The sequence below is a fragment of the Drosophila montana genome, unplaced genomic scaffold (assembly GCF_035044405.1).
Source record: "Drosophila montana isolate Dmon_TW-CO22-7 unplaced genomic scaffold, ASM3504440v1 contig_1505_1, whole genome shotgun sequence".
Lineage (NCBI taxonomy): Eukaryota > Metazoa > Arthropoda > Insecta > Diptera > Drosophilidae > Drosophila > Drosophila montana.
This window is the reverse complement of record NW_026996452.1, coordinates 4,079,039-4,090,000: the sequence shown is the minus strand read 5'-3', so window position 1 is coordinate 4,090,000 and position 10,962 is coordinate 4,079,039. Positions and strand designations below refer to the sequence as shown.

The 10,962-nt window shown below is 35.2% G+C and overlaps 1 protein-coding gene across 1 annotated transcript; it reads right to left on the bottom strand.

The window, feature by feature from the left end:
- Positions 1-3,649: 3,649 nt before the first annotated feature.
- LOC135435193 (uncharacterized) lies at positions 3,650-4,736 on the bottom strand. The gene is made up of 3 exons (XM_064692130.1): positions 4,162-4,736; positions 3,972-4,094; positions 3,650-3,903 (listed from the first exon to the last, which is right to left on the bottom strand). Exons 1-3 carry the CDS (start codon positions 4,638-4,640, stop codon positions 3,762-3,764), a joined length of 744 nt encoding a protein of 247 aa, XP_064548200.1. The 5' UTR covers positions 4,641-4,736; the 3' UTR covers positions 3,650-3,761.
- Positions 4,737-10,962: the final 6,226 nt, after the last annotated feature.

Sequence of the window (10,962 nt, the reverse complement as noted above, 5' to 3'; positions counted from 1 at the left end):
AATGTACTGGGCGGCAAACAGTTAAGGACGCCGGGGACCGCGTAATTTAAATTTATTTAACAACCAACTTGTTAAAATCGTAAATACAGAAAGAAAAAAAAACGAACTGAATCTGCAGCAGCAGCGCTTGAACAACAACATTAAGTAGCTCATTAAATTTTCTTTAAAAAAGGAAAAAAAAAATAACAAGGAGAAGCACAAACCCACTGACTTCTGGTTTTATTTTATAAGTAGGAAATATTATGGTGGCAAAACTGCGCTAAAAGAAGCGACAGCCAACAGAAACGGGCGAGCTGTAAAACCGCTCGGCAAGTGTATTTTTATTGCGTATAAAATGCATTTTGCAATGCCACAAAACTGGTGCGTTGTGTGCCCGGAGCGAAAGTTACGACCAAAGGACCAGGACGCGGACACACACACACACACACACAGAGAGAGAAGAGTTGTAGTTCAGAAAATTGGGCACAAAGAAAGGAAACATGAATGCTCCACATGTGAGCGCTTGACTAGGACTCACCCCTTGGTTAGGTCAAATATATAAATGAACGCCTTTTTTCTTCCTTTTCGGTCGTCAATTTAGAATAAATATATATAAAGATTATTTCATATAGATATATTGTAGACTATTTATAAAAAAAACTTTAGATGAACATTTTATTGAATACATATAAAATAAGTAGTATATATATATTTATTCAAACAAATCAATATTTAAGTCTATATATATTTATTCAATCCAATCTTTATCTGAAGTTACTACTGACAAGGAAAAAAAAAGAAGACATTTATATATATTTTTTCTTTCAAGTTTTTTCATTAGTATACATATATTGTTTCGTATGTTTACTCTGAATAATAAGTATATGTATTATATATATATATATATCATATTCTTCATATATATGGAGCATACAAGAACCCACATATCAAATTTTACCACCTGTAGCTCTAGTTACTCAGATCGATAGATCCACCTTATGAAGGCAGCATGACATTGCTAGATGAGCTTTCTCCTAAAATATGCCCAACTTACTTCAGACTCGCTTCATAACATACAGCCGCGCATAACTAAAATACCCATTGAAAGAATTTGTATAGCCACAGGTCATAATAAAAGCAGATGATAAAAATTATGCTATAAAAGAGAAAAGCAAGGAAAATGCCAAACACTGGCTGGCCATGATTGCACGGGTATGCTGTTTGTTAAATATGTAACACATACTTACAGCACGCGTTTATTTCATCTATAGCACATTTATGGGAAGTGCGCGATGCCGGAGCACGATACGAAATGGAGTCGAAATATGTTTGTCAGTGTGCTGGAGATTTGGCGAGTAATTGAAGCGTAGCGCAAATTGAAATATGTATAATGCAAGTTAATTATGTTGTCAAATTAAAAATATAAATTAGATTGTTCGACTAGATTATAAAAAAACTGCACATTCCGCCCAAGCGAATGCATTTAGCTCTAGTGTAAATCCTGTGTGCCAACAGTGCGTATGAGCAATGTTTTTTTAATTAACCTATTGCTGGCGTTCTTTGCCGCTGCATCGAGTTAAATGAACTCCAAAAGCAGCACACACACGAGCAGCTCCAATGATTAGCAAACTGTTTCAGGGCAAATACTTAAATAATCGGGTCGAATTATTGCTGAAGAGCTGTTGCAACGCATTTCAAGCGCAATTAATAACAATTTAGCTGCTGTGCCGCTGGCCACATATGCTGCGATTAACGCTCAAACAAAATATAATAAAAACGAACCACTAGGCAAACATTTTGAATATTTTTGAAAGTAGCCCAAGCTCATGCAAGCCCACTCACGCCGGAAATTGGCGCACACCTTGCAGCCATGCACCACACACCATCATTTTTTTTGTTGTTCCGCCTCTCCACCCACACTTTTTCATAAGCTTCATAAGACCGGGAAATGACCAGGCGAGCCGTTGCCCAGCGGCTGAATCTCTGGCCATTCAGGTGTAGGGCACAGTGCAAAAAAAACCATATACATATATATGTATATACACGGAAGCTCAGCATGCGGAAATTATAATTTATTGCACAAAGTTGCGGATGCCGGGCGCGGCGCGGCTACTGTGATTTTTCCCCACGCCACTTGTCCGCTTTGGCAAAAGCCCACACAGCGGCTCTTCAAATTTAGCTGTACTTAGTATTAAACTTTAATAAAAAGTACTTGGCATTTTGAGCGCGTGAAAACCGCAAATATTTAGCATATTCGCAGCTGACCTCCGAAGTGTTCACCTGCCTAAGGAAACGCATTACCTGGCTTAAATATTCATGGTTTGTTGTGAAAATGAGTTCAGGCATGCAAAGTGTTTTCAATAATTTTCCATCCCCTCTCTCTCTCTCTTGTTTTTCTACAGCCCAGAGGGTCAAATAACTTGGCACGAAATGTGTTGAAATGTATTGAGGGCGGTTCCTTAGAACTTCGTGGGATTTATTTGCCTTTGTTTCTCACCTTTACAATTTATGCCATTTATTAAAGATGCTTTTGTTTAACTGATAGTTCGAAATCAATCCAATTACTTTTGTATATTGCAGTCATAAAAACAATTTTAAAGACGACTTTAAAATGAATGGCAAGGGTATTAGTCAGTAAGTTAATATAAGTATATTTATGTGAAAACGTCTTGCAAATAAATCTATATTTATAGTGAAAATTCCAGCCAAAATAAAATGAAAGTTTTTGAAAATACTAAGAAATTGATTTCTGCTAGGGAAATGCACAATATTATCCCTTTGTACTTAAATATTTGTAAATAAATATTAATTTCCACGCCTGTAACAAAGCAATTAAATGCAAATTTCAACCAAAGTAATTATTTGGAGCAGGTAAATGATAGCAGCCAATCAATATATAAAAAACAAAATAGCTATAAATTTTCATGAGTGAGAGCATTTTGTTAAATACATGCACACACACGCATACATATGTAGTCTACATGTGTCTAACAAGGTCGTTTGCAGGCTTTTGCCAAAAATATAAAAACCAGTTTTAAAATATTATTTGACAAATGGCGTACTTCCTGTTAACCGACAGGCTACACACGCATCTGCCTGTTAAATCTGACAGAAAATAAAACACTTTAAAAAGACTATAAAAAAAAAAACGGTGAATAAATATTTTCACAGCGATAAAGCGCAATTTATTTTATGCCTTGTTTGAATTTATTCATGATTGACTTAACAATTGAAAACAATAGAAGCTACTCAAATATATAATCATATATAAAGCAAATATTTAACTAGTGTAATTTGATTTATTTTAAAGAACTTTAGAAGTGCGCAAATTAATTGCATGCGAATTAATTAATGGCCAAGAATAATAGATATGTATATTAAATAAATGATTATATTATAATTAGAAGAATTATTATAATTAAAAGTGAATGCCCCTACTCATAGCTAGGCATGGTCAGTCAGGAGAGAAGAGGGGACCATTAACTCCTTAGAGCAACGCCTAATGAATCCAAGTACATCTTTGGGATTTGAAAGATATATATGAGATAATTATTTAGAGGCAAAGCAACCAATTTAGATCACATTAAATGTATAAAATACAATCAGAACTTAGCCGTAGGCTGCAAGTCCATCCATTAAAAGTTTAAGACTAAAAATACTACGAAAATCCTCACGTTTTCCTTGACATTTAATTGCAAATATACTTATGTTAGTAAATTGATCTGTGATATCTGTAACTAACACATTTACGCCTGCAATTAAATTTCGTTAATTTTCTTCTACTAAATTGTCGTTAAATCGGTTGTCATTAAATAATGTAAACGTTTTTTCTGCGCCGGCGTCAGTTGAAAAAACTTGGTTATAAATATGTTCAGCTCAGCTTTTGTGTGCAGCGGTGGCCAAAGCGTCTTGTACGATAAAAGTCTTGCAAAAATAAAGGAAACAACATAAATACACTGCTAGAAAAAAAACACAGGCCATGTGCTAACTACCTTCTGGTGAAGAACTGATCGCGCGCGCTGCGCTTTGAGGCTACAAAGTTTTCCATTTCACGACGAATGTGCGCATTATACTTCTCCCTAGCCTCCATATAGAGCATTTCACACTCCAGATTACTGCCAGAGCATATTCAAAACTGTATGATTATGTATCTGTAAATGGGTTGGCCATTTGGCCACTTACTAGGCAACATTCTTGATCGTGTAGCTGGGATGGCGGCTAATGTCGAACTGATCGTTAAACACCTTATCGTGGAGCACCCATGACTCTTGGTCCCACTCGATACTTTTTCTGTAACTGGCGCGTTTGGTGGTCTGTCCAGACCGGTGAATGATGTCGTTATGTTTTCTTTCCAGCTTAGCAGTTTTTTCAAAATCCAAAGCCTTTGGGTAAACATCTTGTTGATGCAGCGGCACCTTTTTGCCCCGCAACGCATCGGAAACTTTGGATTTTAAAATGACGGGTCTCTCAAGATCTTGTACAGTTTTAGCATGATATGCGACATTCACTCTAGAATGCAAATTAGCGTAATTAACCATTGATAAGCTTTCATAGCCCGGTCGCAGATTATCGTGATATATAACAGGATTACTCGCACGTAAATTAGAAAGTGGATCTTTCAACTCCTTGAAGGCTGCCTTGCTACTTTTATATTGCAACATATTTGAACAGATTGTAAATCTCACAATATTGAATTTTCCTATAGCGTTTATTGTGTGAATTTATATAAATAATTTTTCAAACTATCAACCTGACAGCATGTTTACTATGATTTTTAGCTAAGGTTTCGAAAATAGTCAGATATTCTAATAAATATATTTATTTACCAGGCACCGTCAAATGCTTTTTCACTTGTCGGGCTGTTATATTTTTAACATTTTAAACAAGCCGCGAATAAAATATAATTAAGCAATTATCTTATTATCATTTAACCATTTAAATATCTTTGACATTAATTTATGGCCGATTATCGTCTGATTGCTTTTATTGACATATGTATTGAAATTTCTCAATTTGTTATTAGCCTCATCGAAAATTTAAGCACACACCTGGTTAAAGGAGAAGAATGAAAATAGATAACATAAAAAAATCCAGCTTCAATTAATGTGAGTTATGCGTTTGCAACAAAGGCGAAAATCAAATAAAAACCATTGCAGACACATCATGAATTATATATGTGGTTAATCTATATTATACAGTTGTGTATATCCATATATATGTATATATTTTTTTTTTCATTTTCATTTGATTTTCGTAAGAGCATACGGCAAAATCCCGCACACACAAGATGTAACGCAATTATGAGCCATCAGCAGGCGTCACACACAAAAGCAGCTCCTGGCAAACGACTCGCTGGCAGGACATGAGGCAAATGCGTGTGCGTGTGTGTGTGTGTGCGTGTGTGTGTTTGCTGCAAAAACATTGCCACAAATGTTGTGCCTATTAAGGACCCATTTAACAACGCCAACGCAGCACGTGAACCAGTCAAAGCAAACGACCACATTATTATTACAATTTTCCCATGAGGGGGGTAGATCCTACAGAGAGAGAGGGAGCGAGAGAGAGAGAGAGAGAGAGGGGGGGGGGCACATTAATGAAGTGCTATATGTCTGTTCAATGGCAATGGCAACATTTGCTCTTTGCCCCAGCGGCCGGCAGACCTTGAACCTTTCAATTGAACTCTAATTTCAGCTAATGAATTACACGCATTAGTTCAACGAGCCAACCAGCTTGAAGATATATTATTGGCTGAGAGTGTGCCTAAGTGGCCAGCCAGGCTAATGACAATGCAATGAACTATTTATGACCAAAGGCATTGGAATTGATTTCTGTTTGGGCAAACATAGGCAAACGTTAACCAACGCAATCAAAAACAAAGCTTAAATTAGGTGTTAAATATAAACAGGGCAGATAGAACTTGTGTTTAAGAATAACCAAACCCTAAAGTCAGTGATCTCTTCCATGAAGAAGCTTCTTCTAAATATGTATTTGAACAGATTTTCAATTATGATTATTTTTGCCAGGCAAATAAATGCTGCCTGCTAAATGTTAACAACATTCTTATTTCTCACAAACAGTGCACATAGTAGATTAGAGAAAACGCTGCCTTGTTGTTTTCAACACTAAGCAGTGTTGAACAATTCGAATATTTAACAGCCTGTCAAAAGCATATCAATTTGAGAGCATACTAATGTGCTTGTATAGCAACCAAGATTTAGTGTTGTATAACACAGAAAAATCGATCTAATTCCAAATAAATGCCGACAAATATTTAACAAACTGACAAACATTCAATTCAGCGGAAATAAAATGGTTCAATTATTTCTTGGAATCTTCATAAATAATTTAAACAATATATAGATTAAAACAAAATTGTTTTTCATATAAACTAAAGCCCGGAACTAGAGCCAGCTAAATAAAGACTAATAGACTTTAAAGCTCTTGTTAATTTAATTTATGGCCTAATCAGTTAGCCAAACACGCTAACGAACCACAATACGCCAAATTTTGATTGCCAAAAGTTGTGGCACAACCGTGGCCAACAAATCCCAAATGTCAATCTATTGTGATGCAACAATAGCCAAAAAATATGTGACATAATCAACAAATCCATTTTATTACACGAATTAGCCGAGCAATAATTATAGATTCCGGCACGTAGCAAGTATTAAGTGCAGTCAAACCAATCCAACGCAAATGCCACCAAATGTGGCTAATTTGCCAAGCCAAAACAATGGCCAAAACATAAATTGACCGACATTTGTATTTGAGCCTTAATTTTGCCGATGATTGGCATCCGTTTTACAGAGCACAGTTCAGAGTCTGATCGATATATTTATATATAGATATGTGTACACTTATACTATATTGGCTTTAATTAAATAATTTGCACATTCAACTTTATTTGAGTGCTTTCATATTCTGCACTCTTGAATAATAAATAATTAATGATGAGCTCCGTACCCAAACACAGCCATTCTTTTGCTGCACGCATACAAAATTTAACATATTTACAAGTGTTTAAAAATGTTAACCACATTCGCAAATGTCATGAATCACACATAACGAAATGAAAACAAAAAAAAAAAAAAAAGAACAATTAAAACAATACGCATTAAAAATTAAATGCTTTTAGGCTTAAAGTGTAAAGTGTCATATGTGAAAGAGAAATCAACAACAATATGCTAGGGATTATGATTATTAAGAGACAGATTTTTAATTAACGCTGAATTGAAATATTTAAAAGAATTAACATAGTTGAATGTCATTTAATAATAGAGTGAATAAATACTTTGCATATATCTGCCCTCGACTAAGATGCCGCTTTAAATGCCTTCCACCTCTATAATTTACAAAAGTAATGCTTGAATATATCATTCAATATGTGACAGACACAAATGCTCAGAGTCAAAGCCAAGCGATATTATCGCACCAATTTGCACAACTCGGCCGGAAACTGAACGTGTTGTGTGACAGCTTTTTGTCAGGGCCAACATTTAATTTATTTGATAACAACAGAAACTGTTCACCTTGGCCAGGCTCAGAAATAAGGCATGGCAAGGACTTTGTATAGCTTTGCAGGCAATTAATTTCAACTATTGCAGCCATTACTCAAGTCCGAGCTAACATATTTTATTAAAATGAAGTCCTGCAATCATCTCAAGCATATGTGACGGCTGCAAAACTTCTCCAGAAACTTTGCCAGGGGAAAAACTTGAAATGCAAATGACGAAAGCCACAACAGCAAAACTTGTACAACAAATGTGAGTTGGTTTGTCGAAGGTTTGTGTTTTTCCAAAACATATTTAAACACGATATCACAAATGAAAGTAACTAGAGGTGAATATATATATTGCTGAAATAAAAGCGAAAAGGATTGTGGGAACATGTTCCCAACTTTTATTTTTCTGCTTATTAAATTTTAATAAGTCATTAGTTTTTGTCAAATAAACATTAGTTTTTGTTAAAGAATGAAACAGTGAAATTCAAGAAATAATAGCGAAAACGTTTGTGGGAACGCGTTGGGATTTGTGAGCTTCTCAAGGCGAGTATCAAATGTAGCATTTTTATCTGGATAAGGGAATAATTCAAAATGAGTTCGTTAATTCTCGAAAATAGAGTAAATGTATCAATAGGAACGTAATGAAAAGCTCATACGCTTTTATTGTAAAATTTCATTCTGCCCAAGATATTACAGAGCCGAAACTAAAGCGAAAGCGTATGTGAGAACATCTGGCTGGATAGCAGAGTTTTCATCAGGTTAATTCAATTTCGAGTCATAAGCAAATTTTGCACAAATTAAATGCGTAAAGTTTAGCAATTGCCGCTTTCGTAGCGCCATAAATTCTCACAAATGTCCTTGTGTAAGCGACTTGGATTGTCATTGTAATGCTTATGTCCTGTCGTCCTCTCTCGCTCTCTCGCTCTCCCGCTCTCACGCTCTCGTCTGGCTGCACTCAGTCATCAGGCAAGCGTAACATAAAGCCGATTTTTTCGGCTGGAAAATGCCGAGTGAGATAATAAATCTAGAGCTGGCGAAACAAATCACAGCAATTCCATTATGTACATTTAATGATGTTGAGCGGCGTCAAAGCCGAAACCAAGTACACAAATCCAAAATCCAAATCCATATCCCAAGGCAGCGAACCAGTGACAATTACTTGCAACACGGCGCCCAACTTCTTACAAATAATCACAAGAAATGGCCAAGCTGCACAAACACACACATAGATAGTCTATATGTGCAGCCAAAGGAGCTGAAGTTGTGCCACAGTGGCCGGAGTTGTCGCTGTTGCAGTTCTTATACACTGTTCACAACTTTAAAAGGGGTCTATTCGTTGCGTGCCCTTGCTGTGTATCTAAAGTTCATATATGTTTATAGCGTACAGTTGGTTTACTGACAACCTTCCCTCGAAGTCGATCCATTAATATTCTGGCCATATAAGGGACATATACTAAGGCCACAGTTTGACAGGAACTGCTTGTTGGTTACAGTCTAAGAGTCTCCAGTCGCTAGTCATCTGCTTAAAGCTTTTGAGCAGCGTATTGCGCAGTCAGCTAGACCCGTCTGCAACGTTCTTACTTTCTTTATTTTTTGTTCTTAATTAGCAAAATTTTCTTTGTGCTGCTGTCTGTGTGGGCAAAGTCTTCCATTAATTAGAGCGACAGCTTCGCAAATTGTTCTCTCAGCTCGTATTTTTTGTTTTATTTTTTATTTTTTTATTCAAGCATTTCGCTTTTTGCAATCCCAGCTCACATGCGGCCATATTGCCAGACTCGTATGGGCAATAAACTTTCGCCACCTGCTTGATATCATCAGTCTCAGCACATCGTCTGTGGTTTATATTTTCTACTTTTTTTTACATATATATATATATATATATGTATATATATATTTTACCATAAATCTGTCATGAAAGATAATTCACACAGGGTGCGCCGAGGGAATGTTGCACGAAGCTTGCCTGCGGCGAAAATGCTCAAAGAAATTGCTTATTAGCTTTGCCACTGTGAATATGTGTGTGTGTGTGTGTGTGTATCTATGTGCTGCACTTTATAAAGATATTTGCATTTGTGTTTGCATTCGTGTTGCTGCAGCACTTAAAATTTAGTTGCCTTATAAAATACACATACCTTTTGTTGTTGTTTATTTTCGGATATATTTTTATATGCCGCCAGCGTTATAATTTATTAGTGTTGTCTATGCAATTTATGTTATAAATATTTTAGGTGTTTCAGTGTTGACCCCGGGTTTGATGACTTTTCAATTTGCTATGTCAGCAACAATTTGGGGCAGCAGGGTGTGGGTGTGTGTGCGAGTGCGAGTGTGTGTACACACGTGAATGCACATTTTATATATGTATACATATGTATATAGATATACTAGCACAGACAGGTGGCAGCAAAATTAATTAGCCAAATTATAAAATAATCAATGAAATTAAAACTAAATTAAATATCAAATTTATGTCACATTTAATAGACAGAATTAAATCACAATTTGTTAGCAATACTCAAGATGAAATTCAAATTAAAGGAATAATAATATTTAAATATATGATTTAAATATAATAATAATAACGAAAATATAATATTAATAATAATAAAAATATATATAACAACAATAATAAAAATAAGAATATTAATAAAAATTATAATTTAAAATAATAAAAATAATATAGAGAATTTGTTTGATATGTATAACTATCTGAATAATCAATAACAATCCACGGAATATAAATTTTAAACATAGCTAAACAGTTAAATATGCTTGATCAATATGTACTACTCTAGAAACTGATTAAATGTCAAGTTTGGTAACTCTAGAAGACCTACCTTTTTTTAAAATTTCAAAAGTCTCTGGCTCTTACAGATGCTCATATCCTTGCGGACAGACAGGCGGGAATGGCTAGATCGACGCGGCTCTTGATGCTGATCAAGAATATATATACTTATTGGTGTCGGATATTCTTCTCTCTGCCTGTTACATATATTTGCCCAAAAACATGCTACCCTTTTGCCCCATTTTCAATGGATTAAGGTTATACAAATATAATAAACAATTAATATTATTTGATTTTCCGCACATGCCAATCCAGTGCATTTTACTAAATATTTTCAAATTATTTTATATAAATCAAATAAAATAAAAGTACCCAATACATAGGTATAAAAGTACACACACAGAACATCTTATACCCTTTAGTTGAAAGGCAAGAATAGGATATCTGCCGTGTAATAAAAAATGGGGCAGCCTTGACTCCTGTGCTGCTATCCATTTACAAAATCAATGCACTGTAAGCAACATATATTTTACGTAGAATATGTTTTTGGCTTGGGCTTGGAGTTGGGCAGCAAGACTCCAGCTGGCGAACGCAACAATAAACTAAAATATCATAAAACTTTTCAACTTTTTCATGTTAGCCAACAGAATATGACTATATAGAGATAAAAGGGTGTGTGTGTGTGTGTGTAGAGTGTGTA

Excerpts from the sequence above, each read along its gene's own strand:
- LOC135435193 (XM_064692130.1), bottom strand. The coding sequence starts at position 4,640 with ATGTTGCAATATAAAAGTAGCAAGGCAGCCTTCAAGGAGTTGAAAGAT. Across the intron at positions 4,095-4,161 it reads ACGATCAAGAATGTTGCCTA|TAATCTGGAGTGTGAAATGC; the intron begins GTAAGTGGCCAA and ends ATGCTCTGGCAG. Across the intron at positions 3,904-3,971 it reads GATCAGTTCTTCACCAGAAG|ACTTTTATCGTACAAGACGC; the intron begins GTAGTTAGCACA and ends TATTTTTGCAAG.